Source organism: Muscardinus avellanarius (assembly GCF_963383645.1).
Source record: "Muscardinus avellanarius genome assembly, chromosome: 7".
In the NCBI taxonomy this organism is placed as follows: Eukaryota; Metazoa; Chordata; class Mammalia; order Rodentia; family Gliridae; genus Muscardinus; species Muscardinus avellanarius.
The window spans coordinates 61,290,997-61,317,871 of NC_137793.1; the positions used below are offsets into that span (position 1 = coordinate 61,290,997).

Here is a 26,875-nt window from a genome sequence, read left to right on the forward strand (position 1 = left end):
TTTTATTCTTTATTTTGAAACAAGGTCTCACTAAGTGGCAGAAGGCCTCACTAAGTAGCTGAGGCTGTCCACAATCCTCAATCTTCTTGTCTCAGCCTCCCGAGTACTGGGATTACAAATGTGTGCCATCATGCCGGACTTTGTTTTTTGTTTTGAAACAGGGTTTTGCTAAGTTGCTGAGGTTGGCTTCAAACTTAAAATCCTCCTGTCTCAGCTTCTCAAGCACTGGGATTACAGGTGTGCGTCACTGAGCCTGGCTGACTCTGTCTTCTTTAATAAGGCTCTGACTAACCACATATCATTTAAAGCTTTAAAAGTCTTTGAATTCAATTACTCAGACAACCCTTCCTAACTGAGTGTCTGTGCAGACATGTAATCCTGTGTTGGCACCATACAGTTTAAATAAGAGCATTCTCTTCTCTGAGTACCGAGTGGGTAATAAATTTGAATAAAGCATGGGTAACTACCCTCAAGGGGCTTATAACCAGGTGGAGAAGGACAGGTACTTTAGCAAAATCACTGCCTCCGCTGCTCAAGCCTCCTAGTGACCCAGATTCCAAGGTGTGATGCACCTTCCTAGGCAGTGCCTGGGAAGAGAGTAACGTCCCTCAGGGCCCCCGATGGCATGTCACACTTAGTCCTTATGCCACACTTCACATTCCTTTTGGCAAATAGACCTTTTAGCAGAATGTCCTTTTTTTTTTTTTTCCTTTCATGGGAATAACTTGCGCTCACTTGAGCTGAGGAACGTCAAGGATCTGAGGTGTCCTCCCAAGGCCAGACACTAAAGGCTGGGTCCCCTGTGTGCTGCTTTTGGGAGCTGGTGGAGACATTAACAGGTGGGCCTAGCGGAGGGTCTTCTGGTCACTGGGATGTGGCCTTGAAGGACAGCGGGACCCCACCCCTCTTCCCTTTTTGCTTTCCTGCCAGGTGAGAGGTTCTACTTTACCAAGTGATCCCGCCATGATGGGTTACCACAGGCCCAGAGCAAGAGGGCCAATTGAGCACAGGCCAGGGCTTGTGAAATCAGGAGCTCAAATAAACATTTTCTCTGTTAAGCTGGTTATCTCGGGCATTCGTTACCATAAGGGAAGGCTGACTAATGCAGTGGTGAAGGACCTCATGGGAGTGAACCAAGTTCAGAACAGAAGACTCTGGGCTTGATTGATCGTCGAGCTCAAAGTTCTTGGTATTTCTGCTCTGCAGATGAGCTGAATGGTGAATTCAATTGTTAATTAGCAAGAGTAATACTGAGTTTGGAGCTTGGTACAGTGGTGCACACCTGTAATCTCGGTACTTAGGAGGCTGAGACAGGAGGATAGGGGGTTCAAGACCAGCTTCATCAACTTAGTGAGACTCTCAGCAACCTAGTAAGACCCTGTTTCAATATAATAAAAAACAAAAAACTGTGAGTGGAGTTTGGAGTTTGAGTGCCTCTGGATTCAATCCTTAGTACCACAAAAAATGAAATAAAAATTTAAAAAGATGTTGAGGTGTAGCTCAGAGGTAGAATGCCCCTAAGTTCTACCGTAAGACGACATACAGCTCACAGGAGTGGTGCTTTTCTCTGACTGGGCATCTCATTTGCTCCTGTCCCTTGGCCCATCGCCTGGTACTTCCAGGAGGAGGGTCCCACCTTTAAGCTGGTGCAGTCTCAGGAGAACTGCCCCTTCCTCCTTACTGAGTCATATACAAGCTGACATAGCGCAGCACGAGAACTGTGTTGGTAAGGTGAGGAGCTGCATGGTGCCTGCAGAGCCAGCCGCCCAGCCAAGGGTGGTCTGCAAGAGGAGGAGCCCGTGGGTGAGTGCTGCCAGGAAGGGATGGAGGGAAGGTAGGACTGGAAGGACGGGCCCAGGTGCAGAGAGAGGTCTGCAGAAATGGCTACGCCAACTAAAGCTTCAAAAGAGAATAAATCCAGAGCCCAAACCAGAACAGACAATCTCCTCTCAAAGCTAGCTTAAACAATGACTCAAATTTGAACAGGAATTGGGAACCCAGTAGTATGTAAGGTTCTGGAGAGAGGCAGGGGTTGCTTAAATATTGTCCTCTGCCTTTCCAACTTTCTCTTCTCCTCTCCTTTATACATTTTCCTTTCCCAAAAATTCTTAGGCAATCTTGATTTTATTTCCATTTGTTGTTAAAATTCGTGGCTACAGTGAACCTTTAAATAAGATACATCTGTAATCCCAGTACTTGGGAGGCTGAGACAGGAGGATTACGGGTTGGAGGCTAGCCTCAGCAACACAGAAAGATTCAGATTAAAAAAAAATTAAAACGGGTGTAGCTCAGAAAGGTAGAATGCCCTTGGGTCCAATCCCGGGGTGGGAGGCTCTAAAAATCCCCTTGACCTGGGTGTTCACACATGGCCCTTGTAAACAGCCCAACTGCAAAATGGGACATAGATTGCTATTTACAATCCATTCATACAAATAATACAACCAATGTTCCTTTAAAACCTAGAGCAAGAACATTTAGAAATGGATGACAGGGGAAAGTGGATGGATGCATTGTGGTTCTGTTTGCTTTGTTGTGGTGGTGGTGTACAGGGGAATGGATCCAGGGGCATTCTACCTCTGAGCTATACCTACAGCCCTTTTTATTTTTCGTTTTGAAACAAGGTCTCACTAGGTTGCTGAGAATCTTGCTAAGTTGCTGAGGCTGGCCTCAAACCTGCGATCCTCCTGTCTCAGCCTCCTGACTACTGCAATTCGCATGCGCCACCACATCCAGATGAAAATATATATTTTGGTCATGATACAGAGTATCTCAGTCTAAGTATCTGAGAGGCAAAACTGTACCTGCCAGCTAGGCGTGGTGGTGCACATTTGTAATCCCAGTACTTGGAGGGGGGGGTGTTGAGACAGGAAGATGGCAGGTTTCTAGCCAGCCTCCACTACTTAGTGAGACCCTTCACAACTTAGTGAGACCATGTTTCAAAATAAAAGAATAAAATAGGGGTGGGGGTGTAGTTCAGAGGTAGAATGCCCTTGGGTTCCACCCCAAAAAACACACACATTGTACCTGCCACAGTGGCCCTTGTTAGCACCAATGCAGAATAAATAGGACATGTTAGGGTAGTGAGTGAGCAGGAAAAGCTCTCTTGGAGACCCCTCCCCATTCAGCTGGGTGGCTCAGTGGATGGCAGGGCTCTGGTAAGAGAGACTGGGGGAGGCGGAGGTTGAGAAGGACTTCAAGCACCGTGAGGCCTGAAGGATCTTGGTGGAAAATCCAAATGGAAATTGCCAGGAGCCAACTGGATATGTAGGTTTGAGTTCTGCAGAGGTTAGCATTTGAAATTACTATGTATTTTAAATATTTGTTAAGGTCATACATTTGGATAAAATCACACGTAAGAAGATCTGGTATTCATGTGAAAAGAGTAAAAGTCAAGGTCTCAGGAATATAAATCAGTGAGGCTCACCATACATTATATATATATATATATATATATATATATATATATATAATATTTTTTTTTCTGGAATTGAGACATTAAGTACATAGTCTCTTCATGCACATCACCTGCAAGAAAAGCTCCCTGACAGTCACCACTACTTGTATCAATGACAAATTTTTTAGTACTTTATTGCATGTTATTGTGAATCCTTTGTAGTCAGAATTTTATATAATTTAAGCAAAGACACAACTTACACTTCTTTGACAGTAGATGTTACGAAATTCCATAAGATGATCATACCATTTAAAGTTCCAGTAGCTATCAAGTTATACCCTTCTATTTGTAATAAATCAATGCAGTTAACCTCAATATTGATGGAAGGATTCTAAAGAAAGAAAGAAACAGATTCAGTAACCATGAGGAATACCACATCTAATCACTGCAGTATGAATACTGTGTCTTCTTAAAATTTCTTAAATCATGGAACACAAAACTTAGTAAATTCAGCTGGGCATGGTGGTGCATGCTTGTAATCCCAGTACTTGGGAGGCTGAGTCAGGAGGATTGTATAGGTTTGGAGCCAGCCTCCGCTGCTCAGTGAGGCTCTCAGCAACTTAGTGAGACCCTGTTTCCAAATAAAACATAAAATAGGTCTTGGAGTGTAGCCTGGAGGTAGAGGGCCCCTTGGTTCCATCCCCAGTACCACACACAAAAAAACTTAGTAAATTCGAATCTTTCTGGCATTCAAATTTTTAATTGAAATGGCAAAAATATACTCTTCATCTCTGCTGGCTCTTTTCTCTCAGCCTTGACTTATTCTTCCTTACCAACCACGAGCTAAACTTTCTTTCTTTTTTTAAAAATTTTTTATTGGTGCACTGTATTCATACATCATAGTGGGATACAAAAAAACTTTTGTAGACACACATGCACACATCACCCAGTCAGCCCCCACCTGATCCCCACCCCATTCCCTCCCCATCCCTCCTTCCCATGCTTGGCTTAGTGGTTGACATCTAGTATTATAGCAATTTATCCAAAATTAAAAATGATAATCTCACAGACCAGTTTCATTTGTCTGATACCAAACTTTTGATAACTTAACGATAACATTTCAATATTTCTTTTTCCTTTCTTTCTTACCAGAGAATATTTTTTTTTAAAGGTGAAACTATCATATATTTATATATTTATTTTTCAGGAAAAAATCAATCCTAATATAGAATATGGACTCTAGATACCCAAAATTATCTCAAAAAAGAACAAAGCTAGAAGATATATATTTTCTGATTTCAAACCATATAAAGCTACAATAATTGAAACAGTGTAGTACTGTTCTAAAGGCAGATATATAAATCACTGGAGTTAAATAAAAGCCTAGAGATAAATTCTTCCATATATTGTCAAGTTATTTTTAACAAGGTTTCCACAAACATTTGGTGGATGAAATAATCTTTTAACTAAATATTGTTGAAAAATAATAATTACATGGAAAAGAATAAAATTGGACCCTTACCTAATCCCATATACAAATATTAACTCAAAATAGATAAAAGACCTAATATAAATCTTAAGACTATAAACTTTTAGAAGAAAATCTGGGTCATAAAACCTCACAACATTGAAATTGGCAGTGATTTCTTGGATATGATTTCAAAGGCACAGGCAACAGAAGGGTAAACAAACTCCCTAAAAAATAAAATATTGTATATCCAAAGACAATGTAAACAGAGTTAAAAGTTAATGATAGAATGGGATAAAATATTTCCAAATGCTATATCTGAAGGTATATTAATATTCCAACTAGAAATCCTAAAAATTAACAACAATAAAAGCAAACAATACAATTTAGGGGTAGGTATAAGACTAACATAAATAATGAATCTCCACAGATAACCAATCTTAGTTGTCTGTTGGATGGAAAATCTTGTTTCTCTGGTTCTGGTGAGTGTTACCTATTTCTTCTTTATAGTTAATCTCTTTGAGTATTTTCTCTAGTGCTGGTTTTGAGGACATAAATTCCTTCAGTTTCTGTTTGTCATGGAAGCTTCTTATTTTTCCATCTAATTTTATAGAAAGTTTTGCTGGGTAGGAAATTTTTGGCTGGAAGTTGTTTTCTTTCAGAGTTTGGAATATGTTACTCCAAGCCCTTCTGGCTCTCATGACTTGGTTTGGGAAGTCTGGAGTGATTCTAATTGGTTTGCCTCTGAATGTCACTTGGCCCTTTGTTTTTGTTGCCTTTAAGATTCTCTGCTTGGCTTCCACATTGGTCATTTTGACAATTATGTGGTGTGGGGATCCTCTTCTCTGATCCTGTCTAAAGGGAGTTCTATAAGTTTCCTGGACCTGTGTATCGACCTCTTGCTCTATGTTTGGAAATTTTTCTGCTATTACTTCCTTGAAGAGATTGTTGATCCCTTTGGTTTCACCTTCTTTTCCCTCCTCTATTCCAATTATTCTTAGGTTAGCTCTCTTAAAATGGGCCCATATTTCTTCAACGTCAGATTCCTGCTGTCGGATATTTTTTTCTAGATTAGAAACTATGCGTTCATTTTTGGATTGATCATCTTCTAAGAGCGAGATTCTATTCTCCATGTGGTCTAATCGGTTGTTTTTACTTTGAATTGAGGCCTTTACTTCATTAATTGCATCCTTTATCTCTTTTTGGCTCTCTCTGAATTCTTTTCAAAACACCTCTATTATTTCTACAGTTATTTTCCTGATTTGATCTTCTAGAAATCACTGAATTTCTGTTTTATCGGGTTCTGATGTTGTGGGGTTGTGGGCATTCATTGCTCCATTGTTATTCCTCTTTCCCATGATTTTGGAAGTTTGTGCCTTCTCTGGGTTCTTCCCTTGGGTCACTATGACTTCACTTAAGGTGTCTGGATCTCAAGTCTGTGGTATCTCTGTCCCCACTACTCCTTTACTGGGTTGTATTGCAGAGTCTCAGACCCAGGGAGTCAATCGAGGCTGCTTTATACTATGGGGGGGTGCCAGGTTGGGCGTTCTCCTATGGTGTGATATCTCTGCCACCGCCACTCCCCCACTGGGTCAAGTCCCTGGGAGTCAGTACTGGGATTTCTCCTCTGGGGCCTGCAATTTGACTCACTATTTTTGAGTATGCAGATGGAGCTGTAGTGGACTCGGTGGATTCGCTGCTGCCACCGCCGGTGGCAATATGGCACCGCTGCCACGCCCTCAGCCATGAGGCTGGCGTATTTCTTCTTTGGTTTTGAGCTCTGCTCTGAGTCTCTCGGCTTGCTGTCTGCTGCTTCTCTCTGGAGCCTGGTGGGCTGTTGAGTGCGTTGGTCTGTAGCCGTAGCCATCTGGTGAGCTCGCCGCTGCCGCCGGCAGTAAGGTGCTGCTGCTGCATCCTCGGCCGTGAGGCCGGCGTATCTCCTCTATGGCTCTGAGCTCCATTCTCAGACCCCCTCCTCTCTGGGGCTGGTGATGTTTTTGTTTCTCTGGTGATGGTGTTTTTTGGCTATGAAAGGCGTTGATTTTGTGGTAATAGAGATTGGTTGTTAGCGGGGCTCTTAAGCCCCGCTTTTCTCGGTCGCCATCTTCCCAGAAGTCCTCGAGCTAAACTTTCTATACCTTCAAGCTTCTTGAAAGAATATTCTACACCAGCCGTTTCCACTTACTGACCTGCCTTTCACTCAGCCACTCTGAGCAGCTTCTGCCCCACCCCATCTGTGGAAGCCTTTTTTATGTTCCATGAAGGACTTCTCATTACCATTTCTACGTGACACTTTCCAATGATCTTGCCTGAGGGTCTGTTGGGCACCTTGGGTTTTTGGAATACAAAGTCAAATGGGATGTGTGGGACTTGAGACCTGTGTTGATTATTGTGCAGTGAGGAAGAGTTACATCAGAGACAGGCATAAAACTTGATGGGGACATGGGGAAAATGACATCTGAGCAAGACTGGAGGGTGAGTGTCCTGCCACTCTTGATGGTTCTCTTCTGGAAATGCCTCACTCTTTCGGGCCAGGCTCTCCCGTTCTGCTTATGCTGATTCAGCTCTGTAGTGTCCCTGGAAGGCCAATGTATCGCAGGCTTGTTTTCCAGCCTGTGGCAAAGCTTTAAGAGGAGTGGTGGGATCTTTAGAAAGTTGGACTTAGTGGAAAGAAGTCGTCATTGGGATGTGCCCTTGAAGGTTTATGGCTCTCTCTCTCTCTCTCTCTCTCTCCTCCAGCTGCCATGAGGTGAGCAGTCTCCTCTGCCAAGTGCTTCTGCCATGACATTCCAATTCTTCACAGGCCCCAAAGTGACCATGGAGTGAAACCTCTGAATCCATGAGCCAAAATAAACCTTCCTCACTTAAGTTGATTTCCTTGGGTGTATTGTCACAGTGATGGAGAGCTAACAGTCTGTGTCCCTATGGCCTTTGCCTTTGCCTTTGCCTTTTCTGTCTCCTATGTGGCACTGAGACGGAGCTGCTAGGGTTGGGCTGAGGAGAGGAGGCTTTGGTCTTGGACCTGCAGCTTACCTTGGCTCTTGTGTTCAAGAGCTAAAGAATTCAGCTCAGGAGACATAGGAGCCAGGGTACAGGGTTTAACAGGAGGAGGCAGCAAAAGGCAGCAGGGCTCCCAATAGGGTGGCAGGGTCCCAGCAAGCCTCTGTTGCAGCCACTTGCTGTTCTTCCACTCTGCAGCCTCTAGTATTGCTATTGTGTTGCTGCTGGTGGTGCAGCTCTGGGGCTGCGAGCGTCCTGCTCTTGCGGGCCACACTGCTGTTGCTCTTCTCCTTGCCATCGCTGTCCACCACTGCCCCTCCTTTCCTTCTGCTGGTTGTCATTGTTGTACTTGGTTTGCTCTCAGGAGGCTGGCTTATGAAGCCTGGCCACTCTTCTGATTGGTCCTTAGATCCAGGCCCTGATTGGTCCTTAGGTCTGGGACCTGACTGGTGGTGCAGTCTGGCCCTAATTGGCTCGTTTTCAATTCCTCCCTGATTAGTCTTAAACTAGAAATCAGAGAGGGCTGCCTGCCCCAGCCCTGACCCTGGCTTGCCCCCCTTTATCAGTACCTTCTTCTCTGCTATGTACACACACACACACACACACACACTGGGGATTGAACCCAGGGGCATTCTACCTCTAAGCAATGCCCTTAGCCCTATTTTTATTTTTATTTGTTTATTTTTAATTTTGAAACAAGGCCTCACTGAGTTGCTGAAACTGGCCTTGAATCTGTGATTCTCCTGTTTCACTGTCTCCCAAGTGCTGGAATTATAAGCATGTACCACCACCATGCTTGGCTCTGCTAGCCTTTTAAATGTTAATATCCTTAAGGTTTTCCTCCAGTGAATTTGCTCTTTCTTTTTCCAACACTTTCTGGGCAATTTCATTCCTTATATTAAGAATCACCCCAATGTTAATGACCTAATAATCTAGTCTAGTCTAGTCTCCACCCTCAAGCTTGGGTGGAGACTAATTACTTCTAATCACTACTTAGAGTCAAGCTCTAAGTAACCCCAGTACTTGGAAGGCTGAGGCCGGAGGATCACAAGTTTGAGGCCAGTCTCAGCAAATTAGCAAGACCTGTTTCAAAAGAAAAAGAAAAAAGGAGTTGGAGGTGTAGCTCAGAGGTAAATTATCTCTGGGTTCAATTTCCCAACCCCCCCAAAAAAATGTTTATGCATGTCCAAGATAACATGTCAGCACCTCACTGAAGCATGTTCTTGGAGCTGTTCTTGATTCCATTCCATATTGTCTGGCAGCCATCACTAGTCAACGATTGTAAATCCTGCTACTTTTATAGCAGGAATGTTTTCTGAAACCATCCCTTTCTCATCATACCCACTATCATGTCCTTGTATCTTTCAGCTCAGACAATAGCCTACTGCCTGAATCTTCTGCCTTCGGTCAGGCCCCATTCAAATCTGTCCCCTATGCAGTATTAAAACCAGCAACCCACAACACAAATCCTATCACGCCATTTCCCACGCAAAGCCCCTCAGCGATTTCCCATTTCTTACGGAATCATCAAGCACCTTGCCATCATGAAACTGAACGTAGGGACAGTCTACCTCTGAGCGATCCCTCCAACTCCTTTTATCTTTTTATGTGAAACAGGGTCTTGCTAAGTTGCTGAGACTGGCCTCAAACCTGTGACTCTCCAGCCTTTTTTCTTTTTCACTCCGTCTCCTACCATGCCAGTCTTCTCCAGCCGCACTGAGACATTTGTAGGTATTGTTCACAGATCATGCAAATCTTATTTCCATGAAATTATTGTTACCGGCTGTACACGGGACTCACTTTGTCCTTTCATATGCCTTAAAAATAAGCCTATTTGGGTCAGGCATGGTGGCGCACGCCTGTAATCCCCACGCTTGGGAGGCTGAGACAGGAGGATCACATGGGTTCGAAGCCAGCCTCAGCTACTTAGTGAGGCCCTTTGCAAATTAGTGAGACCCTGTTTCCAAATAGAATATAAAAATAGGTCTGGGAGTGTAGCCCGGAGGTAGAAAAGCCCCTGGGTTCCACCCTCAGTACCACCAAAATAAATAAATAAATAAATAAATAGAAATAAAAAAGAAACCTATTTGGGCCAAGCCAATGCCCTATAATTCTGTAATCTAGTCCAGCAACTGTCTTCCTCGGGAGCCCCTGGCTTCTGCTGCCCTCCTATAGTGCAGGCACCGGACCTCAGCAATCCTGGTTTTCCCGTGCTAAGAATGGCACACACAGCCGGGCGTGGTGGCGCACGCTTGTAATCCCAGCATTCGAGAGGCTGAGACCTGGAGGATCGTGGTTCGCGGACAGCCTCAGCTACTTAGTGAGGCCCTCTGCAACTCAGTGAGACCCGGTTTCAAAATAAAGAATAAAAAATAAGGCAGGAGGTGTAGCTTGGAGGTCAAATGCCTCTGGGTTCCATCACCAGACCCGCAAAAAAAAAAAAAAAAAAAAAAAAAAAAAGAATGGCACACACGACACAGGAGGTGTTCAGCATAAAAAGAATTTCCATGTGCAATCCAATTTTTCCCAAGTGACTCTTGCACTTTCTCTTGAGAGGCACTGTAGAGTACGCTGCAAAAAAGAGGTGCTATCATGCTAGTTGTTATACATACCAAGAATAAGAATTCAAAGTCAGAGCTAATTGATACTTGCGTACAACCCTGAAAGGCACTCGTATTAATATATAACACTGTTACAGTAGTCTTTCTTTCTTAAGGCACTGATGCTTTCATCACCCATGCAAGTCCTTGACACCTGCTTTGATCCTGATTGGCAGCATATTCGTCTCCTTCCTGGTTTTGTTGGCTATCAGCAAGGTTTCATCATCACACACAGTGACTGTACCTGGTTTCCCCATCAGGCATGGAGTGGGAAGGAGAAGTAGGCTGGAATTCCTCTATGAGGAGATATTCTGTCTTTCGCACACAGTCTGAAGTAATGTAATTATGATCCACCCACTATATTTCAACTTTAAAGGCTTGTTAGCAAACGAAATCTAATTATTTAAACTACCAACGGATTGAATTCAAATTGCAGTGATGAATTGACTTTAAATGTGGAGAAAAGTAGCATTATCTGCCTGTCCTATAGTAGAATGATAGTTTCCAATTCCACAAAACAGACTGTACCTTTCTGCCTTTACTATGCTACAGTTGATTCACTAACAGTAGGGGTCAAACACTTAGGAAGACCCTTCAATTGCTCCTCTAGAGCACACAGTTTTCTCCAAGTCTGGAGGGTCTGAGCAGTTAGTTACCCATGCAAAAGCTGAAAAGTGTGTGTAGTTTGAACTAGTATTAGAGTAAACAAATAAGGCTCAGGACACGTCTCACTGTGGAAACATCTACTGGTCTAAATGTGGGAGCAAAAGTTCAGCCTCCCTTCTCCCTCCTGGCACATTTCACCTCTCCAATGTGCTCGTGTGCCTGCCTGGTGTGGGGAGGGGTCAGGACCTCATACAAATGTTTTGGAAAAGACTGTGTGTGTGTGTGTGTGTGTGTGTGTGTGTGTATGTTTGGTGCTAGAGGTAGAAACCAAGGGCAGTCTATCTTTGAGCTACACCCACAGCCCTATTTTATTTTTTGTTTTGAAACAGGGTCTTGCTAAGCTCTTGAGGCTGGCCTCAAACCTGGCATCCCCCTGTCTCAGCCTTCTAGGTAGTGGGATTACAGGTGTGCAGCACCACGTCCAGCTAGAACTTCTTAAATGACCCTCAAGATGGCTGCAGTCACTAACATACAGATGGTGGGAGACCCTGGCACCCGTTGTCCAGTTTCTTCAATGCATGAATTGTTAGGGGGGGAAAGAGAAATGGAAAGCTGCTTATACACTAAAAGATGCTTAGTGGTTTGACAACTAAATGCAACAAATGGATCTTCTTTGGATCCTGGTTGAAACAAAGTAAAATAAAAGAAAAATTATGAGGACAGCTGTGAAATTTGAATGCTGAATGATAAAGACTTTTTGTAAATTATTTTCAAAGCGGTTGTCAATTTTTTTTTTTTCTTTAGTACTGGGGATTGAACCCAAGGGCATTCTACCTCTGGGCTACACCCTCGGCCCTAGTTTTTAAAAGTTTATTCTTTATTTTGAAACAGGGTCTCATCGAGTTGCTGAGGGCCTCACTAAGTAGCTGAGGCTGGCGGTAAATTTATGATCCTCCTGTCTCAGCCTCCCAAGTACTGGGATTACAAGTGTGCACCACCACACTCGGATTGTTGTCATTTTTTGAAAAAGTCATCATTGTTTAGAGATAAACACTGAAACATTTAGGGATGAAATGACAAAATATCTGGGATTGGCTTCAAAGCCCTTAGGTGGTTATTACAGGGAAGTGGCAGAAAGAAAATAAATTCAGCCATAAATAAATGCACAGAAAAGTTTCAAAGCTGAGCAATAGTACATAGAAGTTCACCATATTGTTTTCTGTACTTTTGTATATGTTCATAATTTTCTGTAGCAAAAATGGAAAATTAAAAAGTGAAGAAATGCAACTTACTTTAATATGTTGAGAAAAACTTCTCTGAACGATTAATTCGACATCTGGGAAAGGAATGGCCATGCTCCTGTCTTTCGTGGATGTCTTCAGATGCACAACGTGGTACCTGTCTTGTAGGTAAGGCACGGCGTCAGGCAGCTCCCATATCACCATGAGGAAAATATCATCTTCCTTACCCTTTAGTAAAAATTCAGTGAGTATATGAAGAGTCTGATTATTTATTATTACTTTAGGCTATTTTAAAGAAAAATAGATCATATGCTGCTGTCTTGAATCATCCAGCTTTATCAAGCCTTGAGCCCTGTCAGCCCTTTGCTGATACAATTGCTCTTCTTCCTCCCTCCACAGAGTAACCAGTACCTTGAACATGGTGTTAGTCATGAAACTTTTAATATATCTACATATACATACACATATTCTCTTTCTCCACACACCAACACACACACATGTATGCACATATGCATGCACACACTATTGCCTTCAGACTTTTAACCATATTATAAATGTTATCAAACTGTATAGATTTTTCTTCCAGTGGCTTCTTTCAAGGTTATGTTTATGGGATTCATTCTGGTTACGTGGAGCTCTAGTCCATATGTGTTTGACTATTTTGCAGTACTGTCCTAGTGTTCCACAGTGCAGCTGTCCATTCTCCTCTGTGGCCGCCGGTTCTTTGCTGTTTGCGGTTATGGCCAGGTGCCACATTTTCCAGGACATGAGTGGAGCATTATAGGACGGGCTCACCTCCAGCTGTACTAGCTCCTGCCCTATGGCTCTTCCTGACAGAATGACCGTGTATACTCACCAGGAACAGACGCCAGTGTTTCCCTCCGAATCCCACCCGCTGCCCCTCCCTCCCTGCGCGTGTCAGTGACATCGGCGGTGACGCCTTCGTGTGTGGACATGGCATTATTTGAGCTGTTTCCTTCCTCTGTCCTCCTTTTTCCCTCCCTGCGTCCCTCCCAAACCCCTCCCTCTATTTGACGGGTCTGTTTCCTCAATCCGAGGTCCCTTGTGTTTTCTATGACCTCTCTAGCTTATGCAAGTAAGATCAGCTGTTTGGAGTTTTTAGATTTCTTCTGCCTTACAAGAAATCTCTCCCATTTCTTTCTTTCAGGGCTTTGTGAGCACTATGATAGGCAGGGCAAGAATACAAATACAGAGAGAGGTATTCAGTCCTCTTCAAGCTGAATCTACAGGTTGTGAGTAGAGAACTGGAGTAAACAGTGAACCATGCTACCGTGCAATCCAGAATATTTCAGTGCCAGAGCAGCCCCACACCGCATGTGGCAGCACGAGAAAGGTAAAGAAAGGTGGTTTACACGCAGTGGAGTCCTACTCAGCCACGAAGAAGAGCAAACTGTTTGCTGTACTGGCAAGAAAATGGATGAAGCTTTTATGCTAAGTGAAACCAGCCAGTTTCAGAAAGCCAAGTATCATAATTTCTCTCATATGTGGAAGCTAGAGAGGAAACAGAAAAGGGGACTTTAGAAAAATGGGGAGAGAGGCCAACAGAATGGCAGAAGGAAATTGGGGGAAGCAGGTGGGGAGGGAAAAAGAGGCCTAAGAAAGGGCGCAGTTCAAATCCTGTTATGTCTATACATGAAGGCATCACCACCACGTGAGTCACTAACACGCGCAGGGAGGAGGGAGCGGAGCGGTGGGACGCTGAGGGAAACACCAGGTGCTGAGTACCTGTGAGTTTGCATGAGTTTGAACCTCACTGTGACGTATAATTACAATGCACCAATAAAAGTAATTTTAAATGGATCATTTCTCACAACAGACATTGATAGGAAGAGCCTCCTGGCAACAGCACCAACTTAAAGAAGGGAAGGTGACACCCTGCTGCACTTCAGAAGGTGCTACTGAGAGGTGCCTCTGCCTGGGCCGCTTTGGTGTGTGCAGACTAGAGGGGAGAGTATATGGAATCAGGCAGGTTTTCATTCCTTTTTACAGCTAAAAGGCCAGAAGTCATCTCATTCAATGCTGGGACTTCACGATTTCTATCCTCTAAAGACTTGTTTCCTAATCATAGCTTCCAGAAAGAGAATAATAAAAGCCATAAATCCTGAGTTTCTAGCTAATAGGGTGAGATCCTCTCAGCCAGGGTAGATAATGAAGGCTTCCTTTTAAATTTGGAGACGGCATTTGTATTCCCAGGTGGTTACAGACTCACAGGAGAGATAAACGAGACTGCTGAACCTTCCCTGAAGGCTCTGAGCAGAGGGCACCATTAACCTTAAAACAAGGGTGACAAGGGGAAAGTGGCTACGTCTCTGCATGCACCGGGGTCACAAGGGCCGCGCCTGCGGGGCAGCAGTCCTGGGAGCGGTGGCTTATTCTGAGAGAAGGTCAGTGGTGGCAGAGGCGGCGGTAGTGTGTGAATTTAACCTCCTGACACCAGCCATTGCAGAGTCCATCAGGTTCTGCAACAGAAGCCTGGCGGCCATGCTGCACCTAAACAGCTACTCTTTCTGCTTTTGCCTGGACCTGGACAAAGGGAACCCACAGCCTCACTGCAGGGGGGTGGATACATTCTGTATTCAGCCGACTGACCGCCTCCTCTGATGCCTGCCCTGCCTTCCCACGGCCACCCACAGCACAAGTGCGAACACAGGCATGTGGACCTGGATCATTCGGATGGACCCGTTGCGCTCCAGGGCCAGGATCAGGTACTGGTGCTTCTCCTGAGCCTTGAGGAACATCAGGCGCCGCAGCCAGTGCTCCTCCTCCTTCCAGTCCTTCCCCTCCGGTAGCACCTTCATCTCCTGCCCGCTGCCAAAGTCCCAGATTTTTACTGTTCCTAACACAGAGAAGAGACAGGTGTACAGAATGACTTACAGAAAGCTAGGCTTTTACCTGGGCATAACGGTGCAAGCCTATAATCCCTGGATTTGGGAAGCTGAGATAGGAGAATTGCAGGTTGGAGGCCAGCCTTAGCAATTTAGACCTTTAGCAATTTAGTTAGACCCTGTTTCAAAAGAAAAAAAAATATGAAGGGCTGGAAGTGTAGCTTGAGCTTGGATGGAGAATGACTTTGGGTTCAATCCCCAGTTCCACAAAAAGAAGGAGGGGGAGGAAAGGATGAAAAAAAAATCTTGGAATTTTTTGTTTGTTTCATAGGAGAGAAAAATATATTTGTTAAAACCTAATTCCCAATGTAATAGTATTTGGTGGGGATTAGGCCAGGCATGAGGGTGGAGCCCTTAAGAATGGGATTAGTGCCCTGATAGGAAAGGCCTTAGAAAGAGCGCCCTCACCCCCACCACCTGAGGGCTCCGCAAGGAGGTGCCGCCTATGAGCTGGGGAGTGGGTCCTCACAGACAAAAGGCCTGCCAGGGCCTTGGTGTTGGGTTTCCAGATGCCACAGGTAGGAGAAATAAATCTCATATGTGTAAGCCAGTCTGTGGTGTTTTGTTACAATGGCCCAAGAAGACACAGTTTCTGTATGAGTAACTATTCATTTGATTTAAGGGACCTGGACAAAGAGCCAGAATGTGGTGATTGTTGAGGGCTTATTTTCAGCTTATTACTAAAGAGAACAGAGAATTATCTCCTCACGTGGTGTGTGTGTGTGTGTGTGTGTGTGTGTGTGTGTGTGTGTGTGTTTTGAACTCAGGAGCATTGGACCTCTGAGCTACACCCTCAGCCCTTTTTATCTTTTATTTTACAACAGGGTCTCACTAGGTTGCTAAGGCTGGCAACCCTCCTGTCTCAGCTTCCCAAGTACTGGGATTATGGGTCTGTACCACCCCGCCCAGCCACTCTTGAGCCTTTAAGGTCATCCTGTGCTGGGTGTGGTGGCCCATGTTTGTAATCCCAGTACTTGGGAAGTTAAGACAGGAGGATTACAGGCTCATGCCCAGTCTCAACTACTTAGTAAGGTCCTCCCATCTTGTGAGATCCCGTTCCCCCCCCCTTCTCTCTTTCTCTTTCTTTTTTTATTGCAACACTGGCATAGGCATTCTACACCTGAGCTATACTCCCATCCCTAATTTTTATCATTTTTATTCCTTTTATTCTTTTTTTTTTTTTTTTTTTGCGGGTCTGGGGATGGAACCCAGGGGCATTCGACCTCCGAGCTACACCCCCTGCCCTTTTTTTTTATCCTTTATTTTGAAACCGGGTCTCACTGAGTTGCAGAGGGCCTCACTAAGTAGCTGAGGCTGTCTGCGAACCGCGATCCTCCGGTCTCAGCCTCCCAAATGCTGGGATTACAAGCGTGTGCCACCACACCCGGCTTTTATTCCCTATTTTGAAACAGGGTCTCACTAAGTTATAGAGGGCCTCACTAAGTAGCCAAGGCTGCCGCGAACCTGGGATTCTTTTGTTTCCCATGTACTTATGCCCAGCCAAGACCCTGTTTCAAAATAAAAGAATAAAATAGGGTTAGGGTGTAGCTTGGAGGTAGAACGGCCCTGGTTTCAAACCCCAGTACCACACACACACACACACACACACGAGTCATCGTGTTGGCTAGCTGACAGCCCACTTGATTTGTGTGTTGTACAATCTGCACGTCTCATGTACACTGCACCCAATGGCACTCTTACAGAAAGGTGAATCTGAACAATGTGCTGACTTATTTTCAGTCTGGTGAAATATTTATTAGTAACTAAAAAAACAGCTATTGCATTTTAATTTCCAACTTTAAAAATTTACTGAGCTATATGCTACAACAGACACGCTTCAAAGACATTATGCTAAGTGACAGAGCCAGACCCCAAATCCTGCACATTATATCATTCCAGTTACATGAAATGTCTTGCCAGGTGCAGTGATATGTGTCTGTAATCTCAGTACTTGGGAGGCTGAGTCAGGAAGATTGAAGGTCCAAGGTCAGCCTCAGCAACTTAGGGAGACCCTGGTTTAAAATACAAACTACAAAAAGGCTGGGGGTGTAGTTCAGAGGCAGAATGGCCCTGGGTTCAATCCCCAGTGTCAAGAAAAAGAGAAACAAAGAAGTAGCGAAAAAGAAAGAAAGAGAGGAAGAAAGAAAGAAAGAAGGAAAGAAAGAAGAAAGAAGAATGTCTCAAAGGGCAAATTTGTAGAGGTAGGAAGTAGGTCGGTGACTGCCAAGGGTTGGTGATAGGAGCCTATAGTGCATCTCACAAAACCCACACAGGATTATATTAAACCCTGGGCATCCTTCCAAGCTACAGCCCTGTTTTTTATTCTTTATTTTGAATGAGTCTTACTAAGTTGTGGAGGGCCTCACTAAGTAGCCGAGGCTGGTTGCAAACCTATGACCTTTCTGTATAATCCTCCCAAGAACTTGGATTACAGGTGTGCGCCACCACACCCAGCTTTACTGATTACTGCTAACATCACTATCAAGACATTATCATTAAATAAATAAGAAACTCATCACTCTTCACTGAGGCACAACAATCTCTCTGGCATGACGTATCCAGCCCAAATCATGTTTTCCTTGCACCCCCAAACTATTGAGATCTTAGCATAAATTCCCAGAACATTAAAGCACGGAGGCCATATTCTGGATATTGGTCTGACCATTATATGCTCCTGTGGCAAAAAGAAAACCACTGTCATCGATGGCTGCGGCCGTCAGCTCGACATTGAAGCCATGAGGGTCTAGAATCTGGTATATTTGGAGGCCAGTCTCAAGTTCCCAGACCTGTAGAAAAGAGCAACATAAAACACCAAATCAAATGATCCACAAAGATGCCCTTCCTGGCTTAACATGGTTTGCAGTATTCAAAACGGCCTCCCGGTCAGCACTCTGCACACCCGCGCCTTCGCCACCCTCTGCCCTGCACGCTGTCTTGATGAGAGACAGCTCTAAGGGGCGCAGAGGACGCTGTGGGGCCCGAGAGTCTGTGCTGTGCCTCGGCTGTGAGTGGGGTGAGGGAGGCGGCTCCCCTCCAGCTCCCTCCTGCTGAGGGGAGGCAGTTAGTTGTACTTGTTGTACTGGGGCCTTGAGTGTACCCCACCCCCTTGAAGGCCCCCAGCTGGGTGCAGTTGGGAGGTGGCGGGACCCCTAGGAGGTAGGGCGTGGTGGGAGGTCTTTAGGTCACTGGTGTGGTCTGGAAGGGGCTAGTGGGGGTGCTGGTTCCTCCTCCTCCTCTCTGGCGTCCTGGCCCTGCGGGGAGCAGCTTGTTCACCCACACTCCTGCCCCGCTTTGCTGCCTCACCACAGGCCCAAAGCAAGGGGCCCACTGACCCTCGACTGCGAGCCCAAATGGACCTTCCCTCTTAAGCAACTGCCTCTAGTCTTTTGTTACAATAATGGAAAGTGGATTAACACTGTAAGTGTGAAAAGTTAGGAGCAAATAGAAATGTAAAAAAAAGTGTGGCAGATAAAAAGAAATCAGCCGGGGGTTGTGGTGCACACCTGTACCTTCTAGTACTTGGAGGCTGACACAGGAGGACTGCAGGTTCAAGGCCAGCCTCAGCAACTTAGTGAGGCCCTGTTTCTATATAAAAAAATAAAGAAGGGTTGGGGATATAGTTTGGAGGTACAATAATCCTAGGTTTAACCCCCAGTTCCATACATGCACAAACAAAAATTCCAATTTGATAGAAAAAACTGCTTTATTTATTCAACACAGTATGTGGTATGGTAGCCAGAAGTTTGAACTGGCTTAAAATGCTGGGCTTTCATATATTCATGAAAACTTCAAAGAGCTTCCACGTACAATCATCATATGCACGAGCATATTTTGTCAATCATGCAAAGATTTACCGACCAGAAGAGAAAATTCTTTTTGCCCCGCCTCTTTCCGAGGAGCCAGCGTGTGCTCACCTTAATTATGGATTCCGAGCAGATGGTGAGCACCTGGTGGGAGTACTTGTTGTAAAGCATGACGTTGATCTCCCGCTCATGACTATGAGGGGTCTGTTTTGTGTCTTGAATCATCCTCGTCAAAGGATACAAGTCCATCACACTCGATCCTGGAACAGAAACCAGTTTCATAAGAGCTCAGTATGAGAAGCTGGGACTTATACAGGGTTTTATTCAACCAGTCTGGGTCTAGAAACAACCAGAGTCAGTGAGACTGACAATATCAACACCTAGGAAATCTAAGGAAGTTAAGATACATTTGTTTAATATAAAACTTTTTTTTGTGTGTGTGGTACTGGGGATGGAACCCAGAGGCTTTTTACCTCTAGGCTATACTCCCAGACCTATTTTATTTGGAAACAGGGTCTCATGAAGTTACTGAGAGCCTCATTAAATAGCTGAGGCTGGCTTCAAACCTGCACGATCCTCTTGTCTCAGTCTCCCAAATAATAGGATTACAGGCATGCGTCACCATGCCCAGCTACTATAAAACTCTTTGACAAAGTAAATATGATTCAACTAAAGAAAAACATTCATTCTAAACTATGTTATTTTTCAAGGGCATTCATTTTTTTCTTCTCCTTCCCTCCCTCCTTTCTTTTCTTCTAGGAATCGAATTCAGAGGAATTCTACCTCTGAGCTACACCCCATCCCTAGTTTATTTTTTATTTTGAAACAGGGTCTAAGCTGCTGAGGCTGGCCTGGAACACGTGATCCTCCTGCCTTGGCCTCTCAAGTGCTGGGATTACAAGTGTGTGCTACTGATTACCCCTTTTTAGTGACCCCCAATTTTCCATTTTTACCCCACTTTCCCTCCTCTCTCGTGCCTGCTGATGCCCTTCCCTCTGGAGCACAACGATGGCAGCAAACAGCTTTCTGCCAAAGCTGAACTTCCATTAAAGACTGAGGTTCATTGTTAGAGAGCCCCTTTCAACCAACAAATGATAGAGTGCCCTGCCAACACGGTCGTATTAAATATAATGAATGAGACTGATTGCAAGCCAGAGCTGGCAACATCATTGTTAAGGAAGATTAATTTCTACATTGCCACAGTGATGAATGCAGTTAGCACGGTCATGAGATGGAGGGGAGATAAGCCGGGCATGGAGGCACAAGTCTGTGATCCCAGTACTTGGAAGCCTGAGACAGGAGGATCGCAGGTTTGTGGACAGCCTCAGCAACTTCCTGAGGCTCTCCACAACTAGTGTCAACCTTCTCTGTGTCAGTTGAGCTGTTTGAGAATCAGTTTTGTCATTTATAAATAAGGAAATTAAGCCGAGCGTGGTGGTGCACGCTTGTAATCCCCGCGCTTGGGAGGCGGAGACAGAAGGATCGCGCAGGTTCGAAGCCAGCCTTGCTGGCTTAAGAGACCCTGCTTCCAAATAAAAATATAAAAAATAGGTCTGGGAGTGTAGCCCAGAGGTAGAAAGGTTTCCAGGAACCCCAGTACCACCAAAACAACAACAACAACAAAAACAAAATAAACAAAACAAAAAAAAACAGGAAATTAAGAATGCCTACCCTGTTTTGAACAAACAAATAAAATAGGGCTCAGAGGTAGAATGTCCCTGGGTTCAACCCCTGATACCACAATAAGTAAATGAATATTTGGTTTGGTTTTATAATTATACTACCATCTCTAAATATTAATGCTCAAAATCAACTCTTTGCATGTTCTAATTTAGTATAATATCTAGAAATATTAAGAATAATTTCCAAACATTTTGTAGTTAAAAAAAAAAACCAAAACTTTCTTTGTGGCGATGACATTAACAGCAGCAGGGCTTACACTAAGCTTCCCAAGTCTCCCTAAAGAAATCTCAACAGTAAGAGCTACTAAATATTTTACTAAACGGCAGGAGCTACTTACTAAACATTTTACTAAGGTGCTTAAAATTTTTATACTTTTAAGCCGGGCATATGGCGCACACTTGTAATCCTAGCATTTGGGAGGATGAGACAGGATGTTTCACAGCCAGCCTCAGCTACTTAGTGAGGCCCTGTGCAACTCAGTGAGAACCTGTTTCGAAATAATAAAAAATAGGGCTGAGGGTGTAGCTTGGAGGTAGAATGCTCCTGGGTTCCAATTCCAGTACTGCAAAAAAAAAAAATTATACCTTTATTGGTACAATATAATTATATATCAGAGTGTGAATCAAAGTGATACAAACACACACGCACTCAGCACTCGGTGTGCTGCCGTCCTTATACCTACCCCAAAGGTGTTTACATTTTAAGAAAAAGAAATCTATTCATGAGTGAAGGACTGAGATGGTTCATCTGAAAATATTCCTTGATACGAATACTTCAGTTCAGCCATGAGAGAGACCTACGGTAACCGGAGGAGCAAACTCGATACCATGATATTGATCCTGACCGGAACCAACTTCATTCAGAGTAGGCATCTGCGGAACTGGACAGGCTGAGAGACAAAGGGAAATCTACCTTTTTTTTTTTTTTTTTGGTGGTACTGGGGTTCCTGGAAACTCTTCTACCTCTGGGCTACACTCCAGACCTATTTTTATATTTTTTATTTGGAAACAGAGTCTCCTAAGCTAGTGCGGCTGGCTTCGAACCAGCGCAATCCTCCTGTCTCTGCCTCCCAAGCTCGGGGATTACAAGTGTGCGCCACCACGCCCGCCCCTTCTACTTTTTTTTTTTTGTTTGTTTGTTTGTTTGTTTGTTTTTTTGGTGGTACTGGGGTTCCTGGAAGCCCTTCTACCTCCGGGCTACACTCCCAGACCTAGTTTTACATTTTTATTTGGAAACAGGGTCTCCTAAGCCAGAGCGCGGCTGGCTTCGAACCTGCGCGATCCTCCTGTCTCTGCCTCCCAAGCGCGGGGATTACAAGCGTGCGCCACCACGCCCGGCTCCTTCTACTTTTTTGACTGGTTGTACTACAGCCGTGAAAGTACAGAGTAAGTGCAGACCCAGGCGTCAGGACCTGTGCCCACCTTCTGCTAGGCAGTTGAGTTGTCTGAGATTTCAGTTTGCCACTTATGAAGTAGGGAATGAATAATTCCTACCTCAAAGGTAGATAAAATGCAAAGGTAAAAACTATGCAAATGGTCCCTGTCTTCACAAGACTGATAATGACAATGGCAGAGGTGGCCGCAGCGTACCCCGCGGACCCTTCCAGAACGTGCTGCCTATGGCACCGTCGTTACTGAGACAGCTGACAGGGCTGCCTTGGCAGAGTCAAAGCAGGAACCAATAAGCTCCCTCTAATTCTGTGGTCACACTGACGGGCACACTCGGTATACACAATTTCAAGCCAGTGTACATTTCTAGTCCTAGTGTTTGGGAGGCTGAGACAGGAAGAGTGCAGGTTCAAGGCCTGTCTTAACTTAGCAAGGTTAGCCTCAGCAATTTAACAAGACTCTTTAGAACATCAACAATATACAGGGCTAGGGATGTAGCTCAGTGGTAAAACGCCCTTGAGTTCAATCTCCAGTACCAAATATATATTTAAATATATTTGCTATCCACACACATACAAATAAATATACATACATACACCAAATATGTATATACACACACATACACATGCAATTTTAGTGGTTAAGTACTACACATAGCTCTATATTTTTGCAAGGAGTGTTACCAGCGTCACATAAAATTGGGAAGAAGTTTTGATTCTTGTTTTATCTTTCTTCTTCTTGGTACCAGCATCCTTAGTTACTCTGATGATTGGGAATGCGAGTGGGGACTGAGAGAGACGATGTGAGTGTCATCGCTGGATGCCCTCTCCAGAAGCTGGACAGAGGAGCTGCTTCCAGCTGCAGCTAAGTTCTGTTTCATAAGCTGGAAGATTATTTATCCAGGATGCAGTGCTAGTTTACTCCCAATCCGGAGGGGAGAAAAACAACACAAAAACTAAAAATAATCATTCTCTCCCGGAGCTAGCGCCAGGCCCTTCTCTGCCTTAATTAATCCCACAGGGACTCAGAGCAGGTGCTGAGAGGGGGCGCACTCAGGAAGTGCCCGCCTGCCTTCCCAAACCAGGCGGAGGAGCTACTATTAATAACATTCACTTTCCTTATAAAGCCCATGGGGGCTCACATGAAGTGTTCAATCCAAATGTCTAAGAGTATTTTGTCTTCTGAATGTATCTAAGAAAAGTTGGTAACAAATCTGTCGGTGCAGGCACCACACCAGGGACTCGCCCTCCTGGTTCTACATTCTCGCCCCACTGCAGAGGCAGATGGAGGGTCAGTGTCCTACTTATTGGGTAATTGCCTGGCTGCCAGAGTGCCTGGGGCCAAATCGCCGCTCTCTGACCTTCATCTGCTTCTAGGCACTGTATTCCTAATTTCCAGGACTTAGAGAACCCATCTGATATCTTCAGAAGTGCCATTATACGTTTTATCCACCTACCCAGAGAACAACAAGAAAAAGTAGAAATGAAATAAATGTCCACTGCAGTGAATTATGATTTGTAATTTCCCCCTCTCCTATGGGAGGTCTTCATATTCTAATTTTTAAAAAAGCTAAAAGTCAATCTTGAAGCTGAGTATGGTGGTGCACACCCATAATTCCAGTACTTGGGAGGCTGAAGCAGGACGATCACAGGTTTGCAGCTACCTAGCAAGACCCTATATCAAAATTAAAAAGTAAAGTTGGGCGTGGTGGCGCACGCTTGTAATCCCAGTACTTGGGAGGCTGAGACAGGAGGATCACGGTTCGTGGACAGCCTCAGCTACTTAGTGAGACCCTTTGTAACTCAGTGAGACCCTGTTTCAAAATAAAGAATAAAAAAAAATAATAAGGACTGGGGGTGTAGCTCAAAGATAGAATGCCCATGGGTTCCATCCCCAGTACCACAAAAACAAAAACAAACCAAAAAATGAAAATAAAAATGGATGGGGTATAGCTCAGAAGTAGGATATCCTTGGATTTCATCCCCAGTACAAAAAAAAACAAAAAACAAAATAAACTCACTTCCGGTTTTCATTTTCCCCTCCGGGTGCACGCACCTGTGATGAGCATGCCGTGATTGGTGTCATAGATCATAGAATAAATCTGCATGTCTCCTGGTCCCCCCTGGCTGTCGTGGAACACTTGTAACAGGGAGAGAGTCTGTATATCCCACACCCTGAAAACCTGGAGGATAAAGCACAGAATTCACCAGTTTATGCTTTATCATTCTCATAAAAGAGATTTAGGTAAAGCATGTTCAGATCCTGCAAAATACACAGCCAAGTAGGATTTGCATTGTGAGCAGACAGCTGCTAAGCTCGAATTTGTTTCTTGGCTCCTTTCTTGTTCATTTACATAGAGAAAAACAAGCACACTGAATAAAGCTTCACATTAAGTTATGGGTTGAAGGACTGGAGCTTTCTATCAAAGAAAGGAGGAGGAGACAGTATTTATTGTTCTTTAAGAATTTGGAGAAGTCACGCAAGATTGATCGTGACTTAGGGATGAGCTGAAGCCACATTTCTCTTTCCGCCGTAGATGAGAAAACTGGGAAAGATGTGTAGAGAACCCTCCGAGAGAGGGAGGCTTCAAATGATTCTTTTGTGCTTTGTGAAGATGAAAACATCTCAGTGAGGCTTCTAAGAGCCTCCCCTCTTCCTGCCCAGAGATATAAGAACTGTAGAAAGCAGGCTTCGGGGATGAGGTCGAGGTAGTGAGAACACAAGGAAATGGGTTATGAGAGCCCCCCTTTGCAAGGAAAGAGAGCTACACAGTTAATCTAATAGAATGTAAGGCCATATAGAGAATAAAAAGAACAAGCCGGGCGTGGTGGCGCACGCTTGTAATCCCCGCGCTTGGGGGGCGGAGACAGGAGGACCACGCAGGTTCGAAGCCAGCCTCAGCTACTTAGTGAGGCTCTCAGCAACTTAGTGAGACCCTGTTTCCAAATAAAGTATATTTTAAAAAAAAGGTCTGGGAGTATAGCCCGGAGGTAGAAAGCCTCTGGGTTCCACCCCCAGTACCACACACACACACACACACACACACACACACACACACACAATAAATAAATAAATAAGAATAAAAAGAACAATAAGATACAGAAATTCTGCAAAACTAGGTCAGCTTTACACTTTATTATTTGAAGAACCAGTGTTAGTCTTCTTTGTTATGCTGTTTTTTAGCAAGGTACAATGTGAACAAATTTCAGAACTAAGTGTGATTTAATCAAAGATTATATTTTATACACATGCATCATTTCTAAGTAATGTGTTCATATTATAATAATTACTATTAGCCAATCATCAAAGACTCCAGATGCTCTTGGACTTGTGAAAAGGTAATGTCCCAATAAATAGAAAAAGTTGTAAGAAAAATACATTTACTCCACTTAAAACACGTTTAATTGACATTTTTAAAATTTCAAAACAGGATTTTACTAAATTGCTGGGGGTCTCACTAAGTTTCTGAGGCCGGCCTCAAACCTGTGATCCTCCAGTCTCAGCCTCCCAAGCACAGGGATTATAGATGTGTGCCACTGCGCCTGTGGCTGATTTAAGTTTAATGTTCACTCATCATCCCAGCCTATTTGTGCAAGCTACTAATATCTTTCCATTTGGTCTCATTTGTTAAATGTAGAGGTGCTTAGACCAAAGGGTTGTTATAAAGATTAAACTAATTTCTCCCATTCTTTAGGCTCTCCCTTTAGACTCTTGATTGAGAGAGGGTTTTGTTTGTTTTGTTTTTGTTTTTGTTTTTGTTTTTTTGTTTTTTTGTTTTTTTGGTACTGAGGATGGAACCCAGGGGCATCCTACCTCTTAGTTACACCCCCAGTCCTATTTTTTATTCTTTTATTTTGAAACAGGGTCTCACTGAGTTGCAGAGGACCTTAGTAGCTGAGGCTGTCTGTGAACCGTGATCTTCTTGTCTCAGCCTCCCAAATGCTGGGATTACAAGCATATGCTCCCATGCCTGGCTTGTGAGAGAGGGTGTGTGTGCGTGTGTGTGCGTGTGTGTGTGTGTGTGTGTGTGTGTGTGTGTGGTACTGGGGTTCCTGGAAGCCCTTCGACCTCCAGGCTACACTCCCAGACCAATTTTATACCTCTTTTTAATATGGAAACAGGGTCTCTTAAGCCAGCGCGACTGGCTTTGAACCTGCGCGATCCTCCTGTCTTGGCCTCCCAAGGGCGGGGATTACAAGTGTGCGCCACCACGCCTGGCTGAGAGGGTTTTGTTTTTTTGAAGCCATCCAATTTAATTGGATGTCATCCCATTGATTGATTCTGTTTTATTTCCTGAGCTTCAGGGAATCTTATTAAGGAAGTCTCTGCTAGTGCCTATATGCTGGAGTTGATCCTATGTTTTCTTTTAGCAATTGCAGTTTCTAGTCTAATTTCTAGGTCTGTGATCCATTTTGACTTTTGTGTAGGGTGAGAGATAGGGCATCTAATTTTATCCTTCTACAAGTGGAGAGCCAGCTTCCCCAGCACCATTTGTTGAAAAGGCTATCTTTTCTCCAGTATATGTTTTCGGCTCCTTTACAAAAAATCATCTGGCTCAAAGTGTAAGGATGTGTCTCTGTATCTTCTGTTCTGCTCACCAGTCTACGTGTATGTCTTTGTGCCAATGCCACGCTGGTCTTGTTCCTATAGCTCTGTAGTGTAATTTGAAATCGGGTGGCACAGAAGATGTGGTGTATACTCACAATGGAGTTTCACTCAGCCCGAAAGAACAAAATGAGTTCCTGTGCAGGAAAATGGATGGAACCAGAGACTATTTATTATGCTA

At 44.2% G+C, this 26,875-nt stretch overlaps 1 protein-coding gene across 1 annotated transcript in view; it reads right to left on the reverse strand.

The window, feature by feature from the left end:
- Positions 1–26,875, reverse strand: part of WDR64 (WD repeat domain 64) — a gene marked incomplete at both ends in the record, with an annotated part of 128,869 nt that overhangs the window by 42,248 nt on the left and 59,746 nt on the right. Inside the window, 6 exons of the mRNA XM_080699412.1 lie at positions 3,655–3,785; positions 12,361–12,537; positions 14,991–15,166; positions 17,878–18,001; positions 19,130–19,278; positions 24,145–24,271. Of these exons, the coding sequence (XP_080555538.1) occupies positions 3,655–3,785; positions 12,361–12,537; positions 14,991–15,166; positions 17,878–18,001; positions 19,130–19,278; positions 24,145–24,271 (884 nt within the window). The remainder of the gene's footprint in view (positions 1–3,654; positions 3,786–12,360; positions 12,538–14,990; positions 15,167–17,877; positions 18,002–19,129; positions 19,279–24,144; positions 24,272–26,875) is intronic.